The sequence below is a fragment of the Linepithema humile genome, chromosome 4, assembly GCF_040581485.1.
Source record: "Linepithema humile isolate Giens D197 chromosome 4, Lhum_UNIL_v1.0, whole genome shotgun sequence".
Lineage (NCBI taxonomy): Eukaryota > Metazoa > Arthropoda > Insecta > Hymenoptera > Formicidae > Linepithema > Linepithema humile.
Genome location: NC_090131.1, coordinates 27051057 through 27074167, shown reverse-complemented (window position 1 = coordinate 27074167; position 23111 = coordinate 27051057). Strand labels below are relative to the sequence as shown.

Genomic DNA, 23111 nt, shown 5'->3' with positions numbered 1-23111 from the left:
TGAATCTTCTTTCTGGTCACACTCCGGCTGTGTGCTCGACCAACGACACTGTCTCTGACACGTCAGTCCTATCAGTGGCGATTTGACACTTGACCCTTAACTCTGGCCTAAGAATGTAAGCGTCGGTGGGTAAATCGCTAGCGTTCCGCGGAATTCGCAGTCTTTCGCCGATCATCGTTCGCTTAATTGCATTTGTGTAGCACTGAATTCCGGCTGTTTGGTCGTCGCTGATCACGTGCATTTCGAGAAATCATATTTGTTGTACCGCGTCCGTTATTTCAATGTAGAAAATAAACGATAAACTCGCTTTTTTACGTCTCGCCGCGATACGAGACTTTTTTTTCGACATTTTGTTGAGCGATATGTGCCAGCATTACGCGATAAATCTAGCTAAGGAAACGGATTAAGAACACATACACACAGAGATCGCTCGCGGTTGTCTCCAGTGTTTAGTGACCAACAAGAAGATTGTTTACAAAAATATTTATGGGAAAAATTCATATTTTCACAATAAAACTATACTTCTAAATTTCTGTTTCGATATCGAAATCTATCGAGCATTGACATACAACGTGTGTCAATTCATTTTATATTTGCGATTCAACCGAGAGTTGTAAAATAATAAAAAATTGTGAAACAAAATTGTGAAAAATACTTACATTTTAAAATTTGAACCTGATTAAAAACATCAAGAATCGATAAGTACTAAAAAGAAGCACACTTCACGCATCAAGATTCAGAGATTGCATCAGGTAAGAAAATTTATTTCATCATTTTTATCTTTCCTATACAAGGTACGATTTATGCACGCACAACTTTTCTTTCAACCTTTTTGCAACTTGTATCTCGCAAATAGAATGTGAAAGCTCTCCTATGAGTAGTGCTGCTTTTATAAGTTAGAAATATCCCTAAAGGAAGTGTTGAAAGTAAGGTCGTAAATCGTATAGCTTTTACGTTGTGGGAACATTATCTAGCATCATTCTTGTTAGGATGAACCGCCGCAGAGACATCGTTGATATCGACGTTTTTTTTCATAGGTCAAAGTTATTTATTGTTTGAGTGAAAAGAATAACAGAAAATTATTTATATAGATATATTTATTTATACAATTTTTCTATCGTAATTAAAAGACGATGATGACACTTTGATTTAATTTAATTATCTTACTTCTTATGACGTAAATCAATTTTTGGAATTTAGAGATAATTTATAATTTATATATTATATTTTGATATGTGTCTCAAATGCGCAGAACACTAATTAAGTTTTATTGCTCGACAAATTGCATTATATCAATACGTCGATATATGCCCGTGCGAGAGAAGATGATTCTTAATTGAACTATAATCAACAACTCCGTTCAATAGAACCCTACGCGCATTTTACGTCACGCACACATTTTGCGTTACAATCCTTTATAAATCAATAAATAATCCTGTTTGTAGCTGTCAATTATTTTTACTCGTTTTCTGATTGTGTGATACTTGGTAATCTCATATAGACGAAACTTTTAGTCCCAATCTAATCTAAACGTTCTTTTTTTTTTACATCTGAAACATCTGAGAGTTCGCTTTCTCCACGAAATAATTTCATAAATGATTATTTGACCGAAATCGAAGCAAATCAGTTGGCGCCGCCGGCTTTCGCATTCGTCTGCGATGTGTTTTGTGAAAATAACGAGCACCAGATAAGAATCACGACAATTATCGGCGGTAGTAGAGACGTATTTTCCCCCGGCATATTGAAATCTCTCCATCGAACATTTCATATTATACCCACAAAACACATTCTGCGTCGTATTTTTCAAATCGTCCGATTTTTACTATACTAGCAATTTTTCCGCATTTATCTGCGTTATCCATCTTTGTCTGAGTTTTATGTCAAAACTTTCCAGCCTACTCGAATGTATAAATAATATTATCTCTAATCTCCTTTATTTTTTAACGATTTTGTTGCATTTTTTCGCAACATAGTACCAATAAATTAATGATAATGAAACTGACATTTATCGCTCAAATCCCAAAAAATTATATCGCGTACTTGGGTGATTAAACGAAGTTATTGCAGACAGTTAATTGGAAGAAAACAGCTTCATTAGTATGATATCTTAACGTGTTCCCTCGATGCACTTTGCGCCTTGGGGCCGAAGTTTAGTTCCGTGTTTCTGTGTATGGCGCATGTTTAGCACATGATGTCAGGCTGGTACTTTGAACGCGATCCACGTTGATATTATAATGTGAAGATTCGCACAACAGAGTGCGGAATCGTGGCGGATAGGATAATTTTTCGCGATCTTTTTGCTCTTTGAAATTCTATTGGAAAAACAACCGCTTTAATCAATTCTCAGAGCGGTCCACGATAGTCACAAAAAGGCTGGACTAATTCGAGCGTCAACATCTACGACATACTCGGACCTGCGCCGGACAAGCTTCGGTAGGTTTAGCGGGACGTAAATCGAATCAGTATTACAACGCACCCCGCGCAACGAGGGTGCGTTATCAGTGGCGCGTGAAGACAAAACGATTGCGAATAGATTACAATCGAAGAATATTACTTGCAACTGTATTGTTTTGCGCTCGATACATTCTATGTGCTTTGTTTGCATTCGTGGTTATCTTAAGCTTCACGTGAACTGCAACGTGCAGCCAATTCCGTCTCAACTTTCATTTTGCGTGTAAGACAAAAATATCTAAGTGTTTTATGCGACTTGAAAACTTTCTTAGTATTTCTTCTACATTATCTTCAGTTTTTCTCCTATATTTTTTTTTTTAATATTATTTTTTCTGACTTTGATAGGTTTTTATTGATAATTAAAAAAAGATTGAAAGATTTTTGTTTTTTAAATTAAATTATGTTTATTAATAAAATAAAGAACAGAAAAAAATAATAATTAATTGAAGAAATAGTATATTAAAAATCTTTATATATCTTAATATTTTTCTGTTCAATTATATATACGTTTATAATCGGAAGTCGTCTCTTAACGTAAAACTCCTTGGACGTAATTCTGCCTGCTGTGTTTAAAGGTTACGTCGCTAATCGTAAATAAACCATGGCAAATGGTTACAATTCGTCAAGATAATGGCGTCTATCTGTCCGCCATAGTTTGTTGTATCTTCCTCTGAAACATCTCGCGAACAAAACAGATGCATTATCCCGATCTATTATTTCCCAAACTTTCCGAACTAAAAGTGTAGATGTGAGGTGTCTCGAATAAATTTGCATTACGCTATCGAATAGTCTTCCAAATCTTTTCTGTTTTTTAAATTTTAAACAAAAGCAAAAAATAGACTCATTACAAAAAAAGCCTTTTTTTATCAGATCAAAAATAAGATAGTTTCAGATGAACAAATTAATCTTCTTGATTTTTACGTAAAGCACGAGTAAATGCAATCAGCTCACATTTTGACAAAATATTGATTTTTTACAACAAAGCTTTTATTTTTACTTTTGAGACACGTTTCATTAGTTTTATCGAGACAATGGCTCTCGCGATTTTAATATCATATAGTCTCACATTTGTTTTCTCACGTATTACTCCCTTTCTCTTTCCTATAGAATCACCAACTTAAAAAGATACTGCTTTTAAGAAGACATGGAGAACACCATTCAATTGAGCGAAACCGAGGACGGGGAAGCCCTCGAGTTTAACTCCACTTCTTACGCGGAGCTGCCGATTGACATGCGCTTCAATGACGGTCACCTAGTGACGATAGTCACTTACAGCATCCTAATGATGATATCAGCCGCTGGAAATATTACCGTGTTAATAACAACCATGAAAAAGAATCAAAAGGCCAAGTCGCGAATACAAACCCTCATAATGCATTTGTCGATCGCTGACCTCCTCGTAAGTATAACAACAAAGTGTGATTAACTTACAAAAGCATAATTTTACCGTTGTGAAGAGTTTTAACTTACGGAGGAAAAAATATATCGATTACAATCGTTATCCAGGTGACATTCTTAATGATGCCGCTTGAGATCGGATGGGCAGCTACAGTATCGTGGGAAGCGGGAGATGCGATGTGCCGCATAATGGCTTTTTTCAGAATATTTGGCCTCTATCTTTCGTCCTTTGTAATAATCTGCATAAGTATAGACAGGTCAGTATAATAATATCATAAGTTACATTATACAAAATCTAAAATTTAAAAATTTTAAATCTAAATTGACGCGTTTTAGCGTTATTTTCGGAAATTGACCGTTTCGTAAATATCTCGGTGTTTCCAGACTTTATTGCCACACTGTATTTATTTTTTCTATTGGTTTATTCGGACATGCATCTGTACAAGTATTTAAATCTCTCTTTATTTAAATCTCTCCATATTTTTTCTATGTTTTCTTGTTTATATTTTTCTATATTATTTCAAACTTTAAATCTACCGATTTATTTTTTTATCAATAATTAAAATTGATATAAAATCAATCGCGATGGTTGCAAATATAAGAAATTTAATCGCGTTTAAAAATATGTTTATACCTGATGCATCTTTTCAGATATTACGCTGTAATGCGACCTCTTCAGGTACTGGATGCTTACAGGAGAGGGAAAATAATGCTGGTGCTTGCGTGGATCGGCTCCGTACTTTGTTCCTTGCCACAGGTACAATAGCTTATATATAATCGACCTAAAATGATCCTGTTTTGTGAATGTTATTAAACACGCATTCTATTCTTCACAGATGCTGGTATTTCGCGTCGAAACGCACCCAAATTTTACTTGGTTTACACAGTGTATAGCTATCAATACTTTTCCATCGTACGTACACCAGGTTTCGTACAATCTGTTTGGCATGGTGATGATGTATTGGGTCCCTCTGATTGTAATATTCTACACATACACCAGTATTTTCGTGGAGATCTGCCGTAGATCCCAAGAGAGGAGCGAAGGTACGATCAACATATAATTTATCGCCCTGCAACAATATAAAATATTACTAATTAATATTACTAATTAATTTTAATATCATATTATTGCCACTTTTTATTCACAAGTCTTTTAACTTCGCCGTGTTTATTATTTGATAATAATTCAAGCAGAAATTGATAAGCTAAATGAACGCTCTTTCCAGACAAATTACGTCGTTCCTCGAGCGGCTTTTTGAGCCGAGCGCGAGTACGCACTTTAAAAATGACGATAACCATTATCGCCGTCTTCATTATCTGCTGGAGTCCTTACTACGTGATGAGCGTTTGGTGAGTAACGGTCACTTTTTAATTCCCCCTGCGAAGCATTTTTCTCGCCGCCTAAAAGTTATTCGCGATATAGTAGTGGTATGCGCATTGCAAAATCAACAAAATCATCGCTTATGCAGACGCGAAAACAAGTAGAATGACGATATGATTTTTTGCGCGACCAATGTTCATGGCCGTAGATATAATTATAGCCACGCTTGTATATAAATTCTGTCTACAAAAAAAAGGAATATTCTAGAATTTAACTTTCTTATCCTCGAATCGAGGATAAGAACTACCATACGCGAGAAACTCGAATTGCGCAGTCGTTATTGTTGAACCGATGTAAACAGGTATTGGATCGATCCATCATCAGCCCGTCACGTCGATCGACGTATTCAGAGAGCACTCTTCTTCTTTGCGTGCACCAACTCCAGCATGAATCCGATCATCTACGGCATTTTCAATATACGACAGAAAAACAAAGTGAGTATTTATCTCGAACAGATAATTTCATCTGTTTTGTCGTATTTACCTGTGAATTATCAGCTGCAAAATACAAGTAGTGGAATATAAAAAATATCCAATTTTATAAATTCGTAAATAATACAATCGATAAAGTTTTGCGCGAGAAACTCAGATATTCAATACACGCGACGTGCTGACCTTGCAACCGGCGTTAATAGAGATTATAGATTTAATTATCATTGTCAGTTCGAGCGTGAAATAGAATTCGATTCAGGACAAATTTGTGTAATTGTCATATTAACTCGATTACACACGCTCCACGTATTGTTAACGTTTTAACGCACTTGTCCAACGCAAATTGTAACAGATATTTTTGCCTCGCAATTACGAAAGCAAGAGCGAAAAAAAATTGTACTGCTTGCATTAAAAAAATATCCAAAGCTGCTATTTTCTATTAAAAATTTAAAAGGCTGCATACTAACATATTCGTTTTCTTTTCTCATTAACATAGTTAACAGCTGTTTGTCGCCCGTATTTCCAGGCTAAGCTTCAGTCCCATCCTCTTCTCAGGCCCATCAACACAACCGTGGAACTTCCGGTCGTCGCGTACGTCAGAGATTCCGTTTTCACTGTTTTCGTAATAGCCTTGCCGATTCTCTTTAATCCTCCGACTTCATATAACCGACGTTCATCACACGATCGTGGTAACTGTCATCAGCTTCAACACTAATTGATATAAATTTCATCGATACATTTACAATTCCTCGATCGCAACTAACATAAAAAGTAATCACACTGTTCCATTCGCAAAAAGTGCAAAATAAAAGTGAAAACAGATATATAAATATCTAAAGGCGCATCTGAAGGATGCCTATCGAATTATGTCGACTTACACGAACTTCGAACGTCGGTAACGTTCGATAATGTTCCTATTTCCTCCTCACGAAAATCTCTACTTCCGTTCTAGAGGCGTACAACCACCATCGAGACCCGGGAGATCACGCCGCTGTCCCTGTCAACCAAACTTCTGGATTAACGACGAACGCGACGTTCGCCAGGTCGAACAGAGGCGTTTAGACGAGCGAGTCGACGATATCGATGTAATCCCACCTCGCATCCATATCCTTTTGCAAAAGTGGATTTCAGCGGTAGCGCTATTGCGAACCGTGTCCGACGACACGGCCTTCGCGGATGCCGTCCAGACGCGATGCAAGTCGTGCGTACAGGGCCGTTAAAAAGTTCCTCGCCTCATATATGATGAGATTAGAATACAACAATGAAAGTTGCTGTGATCGATCGAGCCACGCCTTGGTGAAGAGAATCCTGATGAGTCCTGAACTACGTGAGCAGGGAGAGTTTTTCACAATAAACTGCACTCATTCGTTCCTAGATGTATTTATTTCGACATTAATCGAGATTGGAACGTTATTATCGGAACGTATTTGTATATCAACAGCGTTGCACTGCGACTATGCAGGCTTTGTCGGGTATGTGTTCTCCTTTTTATAATTTCGCGGCGCAAGATAGTACAAATAAGTTACGTAAGTTATTTATAAATGTATATACTTATGTTTCGTAGTTTTATAACAACATTGAAGATACGAATAATATGTTTGCGTCTTCTCCGCGCGTTAATTAAAGTCGTCGTTGCTTAAAAACTTCGGCGCGCAGTTAAAAAGATAAGTTAAAAAATAAGTTAAAACGGAGAATTTGTATATTTTTTCTGTAAGCAAACGAATAAAATGATATTAATTTGTGTGGTACGCGCAGTCTATTTTCCCTATGCAATCGGATAACGTAATACAATAACGTAATACATAACGACAATGTTATGCGTAATAGTGTATTTCGGTTCATAGCAGGTAAGCAGTCATCGTAAATGTTTTTCTTAGAATCAAGCGCGTTTGTACAGCCAGTGCCAACTCAGCCTCAATTGAGTTAAATCTGCGTGACTCCGCGTCGGTGTCCGATATATCTAACGAGCGCGTTACATATATCAAACCCGGCAGCATACTGTATCCGTAATGCTACTTAATTAGGATGGAAAATGAATCACATGATTTAGAACGGCCGGCGGACTCGGTCTCGGCTAGCTATCCGACACGGCTGAAACAGAGTTAATGACGAAGACGAAATGATGGCTGCGGTCGAAGAGGTTTCTTTCGTTCCGCGTGTTTGCAGCGGCATGTGTATCGCGTGGACGAGAAACATATCGAAACGCACGAACAAAGCGTTTCGCCACGTCACGATCTCGATTCCAAGAGAAATATCTCTCGCTTGCAAAGATTTACGAACAACTGCGAGATTAATTTCTTTCCAATAGAGACATTATTAATCGTCAGCCGGTGAAAAACAAATGAATTAAAAGACAATTTACAGACCTGTCTGATTCGTGAAAATTCGAAGTTGCGAACTTCTTGTGAAATTTGCATATTTAATTTTGAGACTTTATATAATTATATGTGGATTATATTTAATCTCGCATTATAAATCAATTCAAATTATCTACTCATTAACCGGCTATCGCAAGGTCAAGCTTCACATTTGATAACGGAGTTTTAAACGAAAAGCACAGTTTTCTGAAGACACTCTGTATATTATCGTAAAGGAAACTAGGCTTCGTGCGGCGTGTCTACGGTTTGAAACTGGTGTGGATGTGTAGGTGGGACCACTTCCCACACACGCGTAACTGGCACACTAGCGACATTGTTACATACCTGTTACAAGGTTCGTCGCATCGAAGAGACGGATTAAGCCGCTATCACGAAACTCTCGCAAGAATAGTCCGCCGATTGAAAAAATATATATACAAAAATAACAAAAAGTCGGAACTAAGCGTAGGAGATTGCTATTCATAGAATCTCCTTATTTTGATACCGTCTGTAAATATTTTCGCAGTGACAGTTTTATGAAATTACTCTGAAATAACATAATATGCTAATATGCTAATAAATATCGCATTAATCGATTTCGCTGAGAAGTTTCTTATGTGTGTGTCGCCGTAGAAGGAAGCGATTAATCTATATTGACGCGCCTTTCCGCTATGACTATTCCATATCGTTAAAAAAACAGTGCGTAGGCGTGTGCACATAATAATGTCACAGGCTACCGAGTAATGTGTTTAGTGACATCAGGACGAATCATTCGGCCAGATCATATGGCAATAATAATGCTTATCCTGTCTGCTGTCGTATAATGAAATGCTCTTTTAACTTTACAAAAATTACTCAACAGATAAACATCTATAAGAATAAACCGGAATTTAACTCTTTCTCATCCTGAATTGCTGTCCTGCGATCATCTATCTAGTTTCATTGTAAGCTTAATTCATAATTAATGTTTATTTTTATGAGATTTTTTACATCTATCTTTCATTAAATCTATTATTTATATATTTGTTCTTATTTTGAATTATATTGAATTTTTATTTTTTATCTTACAACTGGTTTCGTATTAACAGCCTCTCGCTTTCATCTTCTTCAGAGATACTGCAGCATATATATAGACTCTTTACCGTAATGGAAGGCCTGGTAATCCTAGTATAATCCTGATTCATCAATATTTTCTCTGCTTGCGATCAGTGCAGGTAACATGCACAAAATCTCGTTCGTAAAGCCGTACTCGTGGGCGACGTATAAAGTCACGGACGGTCCGTATCCGCGCTCCAGTCGGCGGCCGTGCCTACTGTATTCGCGCGTGCCGTCGTATCCGTCAGAATCCTCCGCACTGCGATTCCGATACGAAGCCTCGAGAGGATTCGCGTTGAAGAAAAATCGTGCGGCAAACAGATCTACGGTGAAGAAACGCGCGCTTTCGCGCAGTCGACTTAATTCCTCTTTCGTACTTTGGCCGCCGATAATTTGAAGATTCGCGCAGAGTGTATCGGGATCGCACCAGGATGCGAGTCCTGACCGTACTGATCCTCGGGCTGCTGCTCGTTGTCTGCGCCGTCAATAGCAGTGTCGTACCCGACGAAGGTAAGAATTTCGATTCTGTGAAATATTTTAGGCCGCAGTTTAACATTAAGCGTTTAGAATTAATTTGCATCTCGCGCTTTTTATCGCCATTTACATTCACGGTAAAATGCAACATTCCTTTCGACATCTTTCGTGACTTAGACGCGTTTGCACGCGTTTGTCGAAGACCAGTACAGACGCGACAAGAAACCCGATAAGATCGATGACCAATGCGTGTTGCGTCTCCACGGTCACTCAACTCTTGTTTACAGTATCCTGCTCTCTGTTATGTTTTTTTAATATCAAATAACGTTTTTAAAGAACTTACAAACAATAATAATCTATCTATAATATTAATTATCACCACATCCCATTTTAATTTAATTAGTACAGTATTATTATATATTATCTTTTTTTCCAAATCGCGTCGACTTCCAGTTCTCACTACAAGCCTGCAGGATGCGTGGTACGAGGACAAGTTCGTTATTGCGCTGTCCAACATCAAATCCAAGAAGAAACAATCCAGCAGCAACTCGATCGACACTCTACTAGCCGTGAAGTGCAACTCAAAAACCAAAATGGTGCTCATACTCGATCGACGGACGAAGCGCGGTGAGCCCACACAGACTTCTTTCTCCAATTTTCCCGAAAGCAAAATTTTGCGTACTAAAATATTAACGTTGATGCAGTCGTTCTCGAGAGCCTCGACGAATCCGGCCGACGCAGCGCCGGCCACGTCAACGTAGACAGTCTCGCGGTGAACACACCCTTGAAGAGCCTGGTCATCGTAGTGCATCAGGCGCAGCCTAATACTCGCGTGGACGTGTACGTCGATTGCATTTACGAAGGCTCGATACCGTTGAAGAAAACCTTCCGCGACATAGCCGAGTCCAGTGACAACCCGCTCGTGGAAGTGGTAAGCTTCCGACAATGAAATGCTCTCTTCAACAATCGCCTAGAATAAATTTTAAATACACGCTTTTACGCTCAAATTAGCTTTTTCTTTTATCTCTCGGTCGCGGATAATTTAAATATTTGCGTTGCATCGATTCGTGCATTTTTTTTACGTAACAAATATGACGACAAATTTAAAAATAATAATATATAAATATGTCTGAATGGCCTATTTTACTTGTGACAAATTTAGAATCACTTTCCAAGCGCATTTCTGCTTATTTTCCATTTCGCGTTCGATATTATTGTTCCCGCTGTCGCTTTCTTTCTCCTCTTGCGACGGCACAGCAGTTTCTTATTTACGGGCTGTCCATGACGTCTACAAACGTGGGACGATGCCTTTCCAAATATGGTTGACGAGACCTGAGCTAGTTGCTTCTATTACGTGCACCTGGGTTGGCTTACCCAACTCAGACAACTCACGACGATCCCCGGCTGCTCGGATGAATTGAATTCGTTTCAATGAATTATACGCGTTCCATTTCTGTCACTGGCGTTATTACGAGCGCATTCTGAATTTATGCATTGTCATTCTACGACTACTCTCAATCCTCGCCGATTTAGTAGCTAAAATTCTCTATTACCAACATTTCTATATTTTTATTGCTACGTGAAATATGTATATTAAGATAAATTATTCTCCAAATTGTTCACACCAATTTAGTAAAATTAAAAAATTTATTATGCAAATATCTTTTGTAAGATATTAAATACAATGCGCGTTCAATTGGCAATTAAAATTGTGTGAATACGACAATAATATATTGTAATTTATTAAAAATTATTTAAAAATTCTTTTAGCTCAGAGAACGAAGATGCCAGGCGAAAATCTACGATTTCTCAAGCATCAACGAAGTGCTGAAGAAGGAGAAATGTCCCGACAAACTGATCGACATGAAACAGCCTTCGATATTCGAGTCCAATGATTTCAACGCACAAGATTCGAAGAAACCTATCGATCGACCTGACGGAATCGACGAAGGATCAACCATATCGAGTCAGGGTAACAATCTGACGCCGTCTGGCGAACAAAATCACGCGAAACATCCCGATCATCGTCCAAATCACAAGAAACCCGGCGACAAGAAAGATCACGATCAACACGGTCGTCCGAACGATAAGCACAAGAAAAGGGACGACTCGTATCAGTTAGAATTCGGCGGCGCACATGACAAATACGATCCGTATGGCTCTTCCGATCCGTTCGACTCTGCCGATGCGTACTCTCCGACCAAGCGACCAGATGAGACGGACGATTTCGATTACACGGACAATTCTCGTCCGTCGCATTCCACGTTCACTCTGCAGTTTCCCGACGAGCAATATCGCCCTACTAAAAATCTCAACAAACTGCATTCTAAAGAACGGCCCAGCGTACGACCGAGACCGAATCATCAATCTGATCTCAATAAGCGACCGGATCATCAGTCAAATTCGAAGCTCGATGGACCGAATCAACGCGGCTTTAATCGACCTGATGGATCGAGTCCGTACAATCACAATAAAGCTCCTTCACTTACGCCAGACGGCTCCGTTCATTTTGGACCTACCAATCGACCCGCGCATCGACCGAGTTCTCCCTCCGCCCGTCCGGACGACAATCGATACGATTATCCGAATCAGACGGACATGTCTAATGAACGAGGCAAAAGAGAGCCGAATAGAGGCGATATTGGAATCCAGAGTCTAGATGAGAAAGGTAGGTCAGATAAGCGGACGTTAAATTAAATTGTTAGAGATCTAATGTAATCTCGATGAAAAATGTTTTTTTCCAGTCTGCCTCACCGACGGTCAGATCGCGAAAACTTTGAACGAGTTAATCGACGCCACCAGGAAACTCTGGAGGGAGCTGGAACAAAATGTGAGTAAAGCAAGAAAGAATAAAACCATTCTTTTCCAAAATAAAATTAATAAATTTTCGAATCTTGAATTATTATATTCGCTGTGCATTAATTGTATTAAAAATTAAATTAATCAAACATCGTACATGTCACTTGATAAAAATGATATGTCTAAACACTAATTTCTTTGAATAGAAATTTTTACAAATATTGGGTTTAACTTTGCGTTTTATTATTAAAATATTTTGGAAAATATGTCTGTGTACAATTGAAAAAAATTTAAGAATCATTATCTTCCGTTTTTACAGCGGCTGGAAACTCAACATCTTCGTCATTTGATCGAAAACTGCTCGGCGTGTCGTACACCCATCGGTGAGTGACGTTCCGTCGTATTGAAAGGACACGTGCTCGAAAATAACAGTTACCTTAGAAGTTAGTCAAAACAGAACACCGTAATGTCAGTCCAAACGATTCTGTTTATCTATTTGCCGCGCGTCGTCCTTTACACCCTCGAATTTAATCTGTACGTGGTAATTATCAGTGAAAATATCTATTTATATGCAGCGAGTTGTATTAAGTAATCTTACAACGCAATAAAACGCCTGTTGTTAGAAAAATTCAACTTTGTTGTGACTCTTGTGTTCTTGCGTTGCGCAATCTACAGCTCATGTTTCCATTTTAAATATCTTTCTCGATAATTAGCGGGCAATTAGCGAATACTTTTGTGCACTTAAAAGCACAATTTGTATTCGCAAAAATCACTCGATGCAAATTTTTCGACGACTAATTTTTCCGAGCTAATTATTTTTCGATGATAAATTTGCAAGTCGCATGAGAATCTTATTGAAATATAATTATCAGGAAAATTTCTATTCCCTTTTTGTGCAATATTTTTACATTCCAACATTTCATGAGCAGAAATTAAGCTGAGATTCAAGCTAAGCAGCCTTGCAACTGCATTATCGTCATTCCCGCATTATCCCTATTTTAAGAAAATCGAGAATGCGAGAAATCCGATTTTAAGTCATCTCTTTAAACACGCGCATCGCTTGCACGTACGACACGCTGGGCCGTCGCATAAAATTCCGGACCCGTGCCGGGCCGCTCGGCGATGCGCACGGCGCGTGTGGGAGACCGGAGACCCTAAATTCCTCCCCCGCCCCCCGAAAAGAAAAGAATAAAAAGTAAAAAAAAAACAAAAAATTGGCAATTCTCACTCGTCACTCGAGCCGTGATCCCGGTAATTCCGTAGTGCGACCACCGCCGCCGCAGACGTGCGACAAAAACTCCCCGTGCTACCCTGGCGCCGAGTGTCGCAACACACCGAGCGGACCCCAGTGCGGTTCCTGTCCCCACGGTTACACCGGAAACGGACGGGTCTGCGTCAAAATCAACGTCATCACCTGCGTGGAACGGCCATGCTTCTCCGGGGTGCAGTGCTACAACATCGGTGACGGTTACAGGTAAAATTATCACCGATTAACAAGATCTGTAATTGAGATGCAAGTGTGCAAATAATTTGAAAGTAATTTGCAATAATAAATAACATTCCGATGAGTACGACACTCTCTGTGTACTATTGTGAAAACTTTTTTCTTTATTGCATTTAAATTCTGTGTTTCAGATGCGGTAGATGCCCGAGCGGATACATCGGCGACGGCGAGAGATGCGAAAGGCGTAGGAACCCCTGCGACATTCATCCTTGTCATTCGGAAGTTAAGTGCTACTCCAGTGATACTCCGCCGTATTTCAAGTAAGCATCAGCGCTCTCATTTGGAGAATTTCCCTCGTTTATTTGAATGCTACTTAAATTAGCTCTTCCTAAAAAAAAAAAAAAAAAAATCGCGTTAAAAAATTATTTTTAAAATGCAATTAAAACAGACCTTTAATTCTAAATACAAAAAATAATGTAATGAAATTTCCAGCTCTTTAAATTCTCATTTTCGATTTTGCAATTTTTTCTTCGCATTCCGCTATATTCTTCGATGACGTGTGAGAGACGTGGCGCGAGAACTCCACGTCTGATCTCTCGTCAATTTCAAATACAGATGCGGTCCGTGTCCACTGGGATACGTGGGCAACGGCACGGTCTGTCTCGATGCGAACGAATGCGAACTGGCTCGTCCCTGTCATCCCGGAGTGCGGTGCATCAATCTCCATCCCGGATACAGATGCGAGTCGTGTCCGACGGGCTACACTGGGTCAGTGGCGGAAGGTGTCGGCGTCGAAATGGCCCGAGGGCGAAAACAGATCTGTCGGGACATAAATGAATGCGAAACCAACAACGGGGGATGCGATCTCAATTCGGATTGCATTAACTCGGAGGTGAGAAATCTGACAAAAAAGGTTTGAAGCTTTTAACAGAGATAAATGCATTAAAATTTATTTCGACGTTTCTCTCTCAACTGCCTTCGTGTTTGAAGGGTTCTTATAGATGCGGACCGTGTAAGGCCGGTTACGTCGGCAATCAAACAGTGGGATGTCATTTTCGACAAGACGTCTGTCCAGATATGGTGACGGTCTGTGACATCAATGCCGATTGCATTTGCATACACTTGAATGAATATATATGCAAGGTAAAGTGGAAAGGATTGTTGCAATGTTTTTAATCCTACAAATAATTGCAGCATTACTAGAAAATGTATAATTAAAGATATGAAATGTGAAAAACGTATTTAGGAAACTTACAATCAATTAGCTTAGTAAGTTAAAAAAATGGCAATTTTTTTTAAATTACAATTACTACAATTTTTTCTTCATGATTTTAAAAAACTGGCATTGACTTTTACCAACACTAAAATTTATTTGATCAATTAATATTTATCTATGAATTAAAGTTAATAATCCATCGACATATTCTTTGCAGTGTCACGTCGGCTGGGCCGGAAATGGTCTCGTCTGTGGTCCCGATAGCGACAGCGACGGTATTCCGGACAGGAGTCTTCGCTGCCACGATCGTCGCTGCCACGCCGACAATTGTCGGACGGTGCCAAACAGCGGACAGGAGGACATCGACGAAGACGGCATCGGCGACGCGTGCGACGATGATGCCGACAACGACGGCGTCCTAAATCCACACGACAATTGTCCGTTCGCTTATAATCCAGATCAGCTGGACACCGACCAAGACACTATTGGCGACACCTGCGACAATTGCCCGTTTATTTGGAATACGAAGCAAGAAGACACCAACGACAACGAGATAGGCGACGTGTGCGACAGCGACATCGATGACGACGGTACAGTCTCGCACTGTTAAATATTTAATATCAAGATTTTATATAAGTTTAATTTTCAACGAAAATTAATTCATAGACTAATCAAAGAGTGATTTAAGTTTTATGAAAAAATTGGCACATTGCACTGATAGAGATATATCATTTAAGGTATTCCGAACTCTCAGGACAATTGCCAAAAGGTGAAGAATCCTAATCAGCGCGACACCGACGGGGATGGCGTCGGCGACGCCTGCGACAATTGCCCGACCGTCAACAATTCCGATCAGACGGATCGCGACGGCGACGGCGTCGGCGACGCCTGCGACACCGATCAGGATCGCGATCGGGACGGTATTCAGGACGACAGGGACAATTGTCCGGACGTGGTGAATCCCGGACAGAACGACGGTGATGGCGACGGTGTCGGCGACGAGTGCGATGATGATATCGACGGCGACAACGTGCCGAACAGGATCGACAACTGTCCTTACGTATACAATCCGGATCAACGTGACATGAATCGTAAATCTATTCTTTCTAACGCCATTTAAACAGCGCGATTTTTCTAAGTCTAGAACAAAAATTAGTTTATGTTTTACTTACTTTATATATTTTAATTTTGAGCAGAATGTTATGTGTGATTATGTAAAAAATCGTATAAAAGATCAATTATTAATTATATACACAAATACTAAATATAATTATAATCATTACGAAAGAAAGAGATTTAAAGATCAATTGCATCATGATTTACAACCGTGTTCCATTTTATGTACATAGACGACGGCATCGGCGATGCATGTTGGAATGATAACGACAACGACACCGTCATCAACATCTACGACAACTGTCCCAACAACAGTTTAATATGGGCAACGGACTTCCGTAAATACGTGACAATCCCTCTCGATCCGGTCGGCACCTCGCAATTAGATCCTGCGTGGCGAATACACAATGACGGAGCCGAGATCCAACAGCTTCTCAATAGCGATCCTGGAATCGCCATAGGTGAGTTCGTTTCTACGTAAAAATATATTCGTATATTTTGCTGAATAAAAATTCCTAATCAATTATTAACGAGCTCCGACAAAAAGACTATCGCGTCCTCATATATTTCTTTTATTTTTTTCTATCCGCGAAGGACCGGATGAGCTCAGTGGCGTCGACTTCGAAGGAACGTTCTATATCGACAACGACGACGACGACGACTTCGTGGGCTTCGTCTTTTCCTATCAGGACAATCGACACTTCTACATCGTTTGCTGGAAGAAGGGCGAGCAAACCTACTGGCAACCGACTCCGTTCCGCGCCGATGGCGAACCCGGCATTCAGCTGAAGCTCGTCCAGTCCGCGACCGGACCAGGCGAGATGCTCAGAAACGCTCTCTGGCACAAGTACGACACGCCCAATGAGGTGAAGGTCCTGTGGACGGATCCGAAGAAGATGGGCTGGCAGCAGAGGGTGTCGTACAGGTGGCATCTGATGCACAGACCGAAGATCGGTCTGATCAGATTCTGGCTTTATCAGGGCACGCAGCAGGTGGCCGACTCCGGAAACCTGTTCGATTCGACCCTGAAGGGCGGTAAACTCGGCGTCTACTGCTTCTCGCAAGAGATGATCACCTGGTCCGATTTACTGTACAGATGCAGAGGTAAAGCGAGCGACAGCAATTTTTAACACAAATACAGTTTAACGCATCATATCTGAAGAAGTCAGTTGGCAATTTCTAAGATTTTTATTTATCATGACGAAAATCTGCAAAATATCAAGTTCCATGTAATCTATAACTGATGCTTCTACACAAAAAGTTCATGTTATTTTCAGATACTGTGCCTAGAACCGTATGGGACGAGTTACCTGAGAGCCTGAAGAGGGAGATAGAAGCGGAAAATATCGGCAGCCAATCTCAAATAACACGACGCCGAATGAATTACGACTTTTAAAACAGACGATTTCGGCGATTTACTGCGAATAAACGAAGAGTCCAGGGATCATAAAAAGTTTAAATTTATTAATAGCTATTTCATAACTTTGGAATAATTAAAAAACGATCGATGCAAATTATAATCTGTCATGATCGATCGCCAAAATAGCGCATCTTTAGCGCGTATAAACTTAATTTGCATAAATTCGAAATTTCATGAGAAATTTTGTACATTTGATAGATATATAGAAATCTTGTAACAAATATATATATAATATTCTAATAATATTAGAAAGTGGCGAATATATTTCTCCTGTTTAACCTATTAATCAATTTCTATTGTATTAAAAACAATTTATTCGAATATATTACGTCAGTGTTATTATAAATCAAATGTACTTACCTTTTGCGGATATTTAAAAAAAAGTACGTACAGAGTCACGATATATCGATTAATATGTACGCTGACTGCAATACAAAATGTATAAAATTACGATTACTTTTAATGATCGTATTTATCTCTCTAAGATGCAATGTCCTAAAAATTATTTCAATAATAGAACAAAATAAAATAATGAATACTTTCACTGTTATCTATTTTAATATTCTCGTTTCTCCAATTAGCATTGAAACAACATAAAGTTGTCAGTTTGTAGAAGCCATTAGCCTTTTGATATCCTTCGTATTTTATATCTCTGAAAAAAAAGTAACTAAAGATTAGTTAATGATGACAATTGATTGAGGAATTCTGTAAGTGGCAATAAACGACATACGTAAGCGACAATTTTTCTTCGATTAAACACTTTATTCGTACGAAAATGTCAAAGAAAGATACGATATTAATAATTTAACGCTGAAACTCCATTCGTTCTCGATAACACGTCTAAACGGTAGAGTATGTTTTACAGATTTCACCGCTGAGAACGGCTAGAATTACAATATGGGGGAGGTATGATGTAAGGGATATAAATCAAAGAAAACTAGTGCGGCGAGTCGCGACAGCCAAAAACGAACGCAGAATCGCAGGAGATTTCATAGAGGTGTGAGGAAAGATAACGAAAGGCGCGCAACAAAACGGATCCTGTGAGGTATCAAGAAATTCGAATTTATCCGCTTCGTTCGGGCGCCGAAGCTGAGGAATTATATAACTCGAGTAAATCGTAAACTCCCTAAGTTAATGATCCTTATTGAAATTGACGTAAACAGTCTTCTTACAATGCTTGTTCCCTTGCGGCGTTCAATGTCCGTGACGAGATTGCAAAACTGCCGGTCACCGTTCTCCGTCGCCCTTACGAACAGGGCACCCTCTCTATCCCCCCTTTCCTTACCAGCGTTCTAAAAAAAAAACTCGACTATTCCCCTAAACGCGCGTTCGCGCTAGTACGAGCTGGATCGTGCGACATATATGTAGTATCATATGTATATATATATATATTTATATAAATACGAGAGGTTCCTTTTTCTTCTAACTAGAGAATAAATTATTAAAATCTACGTAATGATCGAGGAGGAGAAACGAGAGAGGGAACGATCCTTACTTGTCTACTTATCTATTTACATTAGGGAACAAAATGCACGAGGTCGACTCCGCGCCTCGAAGCTTCGCAGTTTTTACCCTTTTGCGGCAAGACGCGAGATGCAAAGCTTCGTTTTTTACGATAAAACACGGGACGCGACGCTGCGTCTTTACGATAAAACGGACGCGAAGTTTCACTCTTTTTTTTTCTTTTTTTTTCTAGAACAGAACTGCGCGAGATCTACAACTTCCGGTCGATTTTTGACCGTAATTGCCGTTCACCATCTTCTCCCTTCACCCTTCGTAATTAAGACCGTAATTAAGGCCATAACTAAGGTATGTGTTAAGGCGTCTTATTACGATCATCGGTGAGGCAATCACGAAAATCGACCGGAAGTCGTGAATCCATGCCCAGATCCATTCCGGAGTAAAAATCGCGCTCGCGCTGACGCGACACGCGCGTTGTGGCAGTGGTCGCTCAAAACGCTCAGAACTCTGATTATAAGGCAGTTGAGCACGCCTCGAACGAGAAGGAGCGCAAATCGAGAGTGTCTCCCGCGAAAGGACACTTCTCGCACGAAGGGATCGACCGGCGGCTGCGGTTCAGCGACGCGCTGACACTCGATCGGGAACAGTCTTTGTTTCGCGTCGAAGATCGCGGAAGATCATCACAGTCGTTAGCGTGATCTTCACTGATTACCGCTGGCAGGACTCGTGTGACAAACGATGGATGATAAACCGTCCGCTCTCTCCTGTTTGCGAGCTAAAGAAAGTCCGTTTCGCAGACAGGAAAGACTGACGAATGATTCTTCGTTACGCTATTCGCCAGCGAGAATGTTTATTTCATTCACTGGCTAACTCTGCTAATAAAATCTTTTTGCCCCGCGATAATTCTAAACGACTTTCAGCTTTATCAGCGTAAACGATGAACACGACGCTCGCGCTCGCTGCGATGACGCGCGCGCTTAATAAACGAAAATCGAGAATGGCAATGCACTAGATTTTTTTTTAATCTCCATCAAAAAGTAACATCATTAGAAAATGACGTACACGAGTATAAAAAAGATACAAAGGACAGGAGGATGAAGTTATATTACGCTCTTAACACTTCTGACGTAAGAAGAAATAAAAACAACTCGCTTTCTTAAAACTAGAAATGGATGGATGAAGGCTTGAACTAAAATTAAATTTATCGTTAAAGTTGCTACGAAATCGGTCTTTTCTCGATTGTGTAAAACTTGAGCGATCGTTAAATGCGAGTCGCTTGCAATAAAAATCGTCGTCATTTGAGCCAAGCGCGTTATTGCTACACAATATGCCGCATCCGTATCGCGCGAATGTTTCCCTCGGTATTTTTCCTATGAGTGGCACTTGGACATCTTGCCGAGCAAACGACTCACATTCCACGACTCTAACGATCGCCTCCTCGACGCGATCACGTGTCTCCTTGCGCGTATCTTCACGCTCCGTTCGGACTCGCATTCTACGCGAATACCATGAACGCTCGTCACTCGCCCGATCTCTCTGTTTATTCGCGCGGATGTGCGTCTTTTCGGAAAAATAACGTCTCAGTTTGCATACTGGAATGTCCTCGGAAAACACGTCTTGATTAATCGTCCCTCATAAGAGCGCCGCCGAGAACCAAACTCGTTGACACTTGAATTTAGGAAGAAAATTCGTTTAATGTCATTTCGAGTAAATGATATATCTAGCAAAAATGGAAGATGCGTTCATGTAGACGCGCGAATTTGATTGATATCGTCCATCCGTCGCGTCGTCTGGATTTATCGCCGTCTGGAAAGAACAAACCGTCGAGCGGTTAAACCGGAAGAAGTATAAACTACATCGAGAGCACGTAAAGACACGATGAAGTGTGCTCTTCACTCGTCCTGCACTGGATTTAGCAAGAGACTTTCGTTCGTCTTCTTGGGAAGTTTCATCGACAAAGATTCATATCTTTAGCGATTGTTTTGCTAGGTGCGCAGATTGGCAAAATCGAAGCAAAACGAATCTATCGCGCTCACATTCGATCGAATTTGATTACACTGAAAGTACTGAAATGATAAAGTCACTCGAATTTCACCTCTAAATAATCGAGCACCTTAGCGTTGTTTCTTCGTTTTCAAGTCACGATAATCTTTGCCGTCGACGGGCGACGGCAGCGTAATCTCGGGTCACCAGGCCTCCGTGTATCGAACGTCGAATTCTTGCAAAGCCGGCAGTCGCTTCTTCAGTGACTCGAACGTCTGCGCCGACAGCTTCGTGCTATTCAGATTCAGTTTCCTTAGGCTGGTTAATGCTGCAACAAAAAGGAAGCACATTTTTCAAAAACTTAAATACAAAATTTCAAAATGTGGGAAGATATTAATCCACATTATTTATTCAATACACAGCACGTTTATATTTTTATATTCCCTTAATTACTGTTAGTATTGCTTGTTTGATAATTAATTTAATTACACATCACATTTTAAGATATAACTCTCCGTAGACGAAAAAAATATTTTCCAAATTTTTAATCAGATAAATATTTTTATAATTATTATTCGCTTCAAACTAAAAATTATTTTATCGGAAAGTGAATTAGATTCTTGTTTTACCAAGTTTCTTAAGAACTTTGGCATCAAGATACTCACAGGCCAACGTAGAGATGCCTTTATCCGACACGGGCGTCTCGCATAGGTTCAACACTTGCAGCTTCTGCAGATGCTCGCTGATCATCTGTAGGCCGGTATCGCCAAACTGCGTGGCCCACAGATTCAGATATCTCAGTGCCGGCAATTTGATCAGCTGTTCCGCACACGCGGACGTCACGGAGGTAAAGGCCAGACTGAGGCATTCGAGATTGCCGAGGGCGCGACCGCCCAGCAGGAGGGCGACGTCGGCGTCGGTCGCTCGCACCGGCAGCGTCAGTTTCCGAGGCCCGCCTTTCTGTTGCTGACAAGATCAAAATCAAATTGCTTAAATTGCCTGCGACAGATTTATCGAAGCGTGCGTGCGAAAGCGATGGATCGCCTTTTGCGTCGTCCCCCAAAAGAATTCGCGGATTCGCTTACCAGCTCCTGCAGATTCTTCTGCCTCTGGCAGAGAGCGGCGTAGCGCTCCTTGCCGGATTCCGTAGACTCGAGCGCGTTAACTATCTGGAGTCTCGCCTCCTCGTTCGGCAGCAAACGCCACTCGAGCATCAAGCACAGCGCCTCCTGCGCGGCGTCGCAGCCCCGCACCGCCAATAGGATGCAATCGTCGCCCGCCTGCTTCAGCAGAGACGCGATAAATCTCTTCCGCCGGCAGCAGCACGCCAACAGAGTCGTAAGCTGTTGGAAAAGTAATATTCTAGCGTCTATTTATTCTTGCGTAAATCACTATACCTCTTACAATGTAAATGACAGGGTATTTCCAGATTTATTTCCTGAATTTAAATGAGCAATTATTGTGAATACACGTAGAGATGAGACAATGCTCGATTTGCTCGTTGAAATTTCTCGATGATGGAATTAGCGTCAGCTATAATCGAGAATGGCATCGATTCGGCGCAAAGGTCATCGAATGCCCGTCGCGATGAACGCTTCCTGCTCCATTCACTTTCCCGCAATCACTCGACAGACCTCATTAATTCCGCGCGGTTGTGGCGATTCAGTTCCGCGATTATACTAGAGATTGGAATGGATGCTGTCGATACAGGCCCATTGAAAGCACGAGCGTGCTCGTGCGCGCGCGTCGCGTCGCCTCAAAAGAGCGATTCATGAATATTCAGATGAACGGCCGCGCTGATCGAATCGCCGTGAGAATAATCGCCGCCTGTGTGTGCTCGCCCGAGATGAATTGTTTCTGAACAACAAATCTTATTCCGGTGTGTTATCGCGCGGGGACCGGGAAGGTCTGCGATTCGAGACGCCTAGCTCGTCGAGATTGCAGCATTGAATAGCACAATCGCTTCACATGCGGATAAATTCGATGTCGTTGTGCTGATAAGCGCGATAATTGCATATTCATTCATATTGCGTATGCGTTCTCTATTCGCCGAATAGATATTTAAATACATATCTCTCACTAAGT

At 40.5% G+C, this 23111-nt stretch overlaps 3 protein-coding genes and 2 long non-coding RNA genes across 11 annotated transcripts in view; 2 read left to right on the top strand and 3 right to left on the bottom strand.

The window, feature by feature from the left end:
- The first annotated feature begins 187 nt into the window (after positions 1-187).
- On the top strand, positions 188-7409 carry AkhR (Adipokinetic hormone receptor). Of its 6 annotated transcripts, XM_012371738.2 has the most exons (10): positions 188-752; positions 2348-2433; positions 3594-3850; positions 3958-4106; positions 4501-4606; positions 4686-4893; positions 5076-5199; positions 5532-5664; positions 6158-6252; positions 6614-7409. In XM_012371738.2, the coding sequence occupies exons 3-10, from the start codon at positions 3596-3598 to the stop codon at positions 6879-6881; spliced, it is 1338 nt and encodes a 445-aa protein (XP_012227161.1). In that variant the 5' UTR covers positions 188-752; positions 2348-2433; positions 3594-3595; the 3' UTR covers positions 6882-7409. The 6 variants fall into 6 exon arrangements, with proteins under 6 accessions (XP_012227161.1, XP_012227162.1, XP_012227163.1 ...); XM_012371739.2 differs by lacking the exon at positions 2348-2433; XM_012371740.2 differs by lacking the exons at positions 188-752; positions 2348-2433 and having other exon boundaries at positions 3596-3850; positions 6188-6252.
- On the bottom strand, positions 3417-6677 carry LOC105675013 (uncharacterized). 2 transcript variants are annotated; one of them, XR_010889692.1, is made up of 6 exons: positions 6540-6677; positions 6129-6372; positions 4996-5727; positions 4713-4919; positions 4484-4631; positions 3417-4088 (listed from the first exon to the last, which is right to left on the bottom strand). It is a non-coding gene; the product is annotated as an uncharacterized lncRNA (long non-coding RNA). The 2 variants fall into 2 exon arrangements; XR_010889691.1 differs by having other exon boundaries at positions 4996-6372.
- Positions 7410-9437: 2028 nt separating the features above from the next.
- Positions 9438-13652, bottom strand: LOC136999327 (uncharacterized). The gene is made up of 2 exons (XR_010889697.1): positions 13615-13652; positions 9438-9638 (listed from the first exon to the last, which is right to left on the bottom strand). It is a non-coding gene; the product is annotated as an uncharacterized lncRNA (long non-coding RNA).
- On the top strand, positions 9482-18126 carry Tsp (Thrombospondin). The gene is made up of 15 exons (XM_012371728.2): positions 9482-9623; positions 10041-10214; positions 10292-10518; positions 11358-12255; positions 12332-12417; positions 12706-12769; positions 13650-13860; positions 14022-14150; positions 14446-14722; positions 14821-14973; positions 15264-15636; positions 15784-16137; positions 16396-16623; positions 16757-17266; positions 17440-18126. Exons 1-15 carry the CDS (start codon positions 9545-9547, stop codon positions 17556-17558), a joined length of 3882 nt encoding a protein of 1293 aa, XP_012227151.1. The 5' UTR covers positions 9482-9544; the 3' UTR covers positions 17559-18126.
- Positions 18127-18323: 197 nt separating this feature from the next.
- LOC105675001 (C-Maf-inducing protein-like) overlaps positions 18324-23111 on the bottom strand; it is a 36139-nt gene continuing 31351 nt past the window's right edge. Inside the window, exons 7-9 of the mRNA XM_012371729.2 lie at positions 22112-22369; positions 21692-21992; positions 18324-21354 (exon numbers count right to left, since the gene is read on the bottom strand). Coding sequence (XP_012227152.2) covers positions 21230-21354; positions 21692-21992; positions 22112-22369 — 684 coding nt within the window. The 3' untranslated portion in view covers positions 18324-21229. The remainder of the gene's footprint in view (positions 21355-21691; positions 21993-22111; positions 22370-23111) is intronic.

Excerpts from the sequence above, each read along its gene's own strand:
- AkhR (XM_012371739.2), top strand. The coding sequence starts at position 3,596 with ATGGAGAACACCATTCAATTGAGCGAAACCGAGGACGGGGAAGCCCTC. Across the intron at positions 3,851-3,957 it reads TGTCGATCGCTGACCTCCTC|GTGACATTCTTAATGATGCC; the intron begins GTAAGTATAACA and ends ATCGTTATCCAG. Across the intron at positions 4,107-4,500 it reads ATCTGCATAAGTATAGACAG|ATATTACGCTGTAATGCGAC; the intron begins GTCAGTATAATA and ends GCATCTTTTCAG.
- Tsp (XM_012371728.2), top strand. The coding sequence starts at position 9,545 with ATGCGAGTCCTGACCGTACTGATCCTCGGGCTGCTGCTCGTTGTCTGC. Across the intron at positions 9,624-10,040 it reads CAGTGTCGTACCCGACGAAG|TTCTCACTACAAGCCTGCAG; the intron begins GTAAGAATTTCG and ends GTCGACTTCCAG. Across the intron at positions 16,138-16,395 it reads GGATCAACGTGACATGAATC|ACGACGGCATCGGCGATGCA; the intron begins GTAAATCTATTC and ends TTATGTACATAG.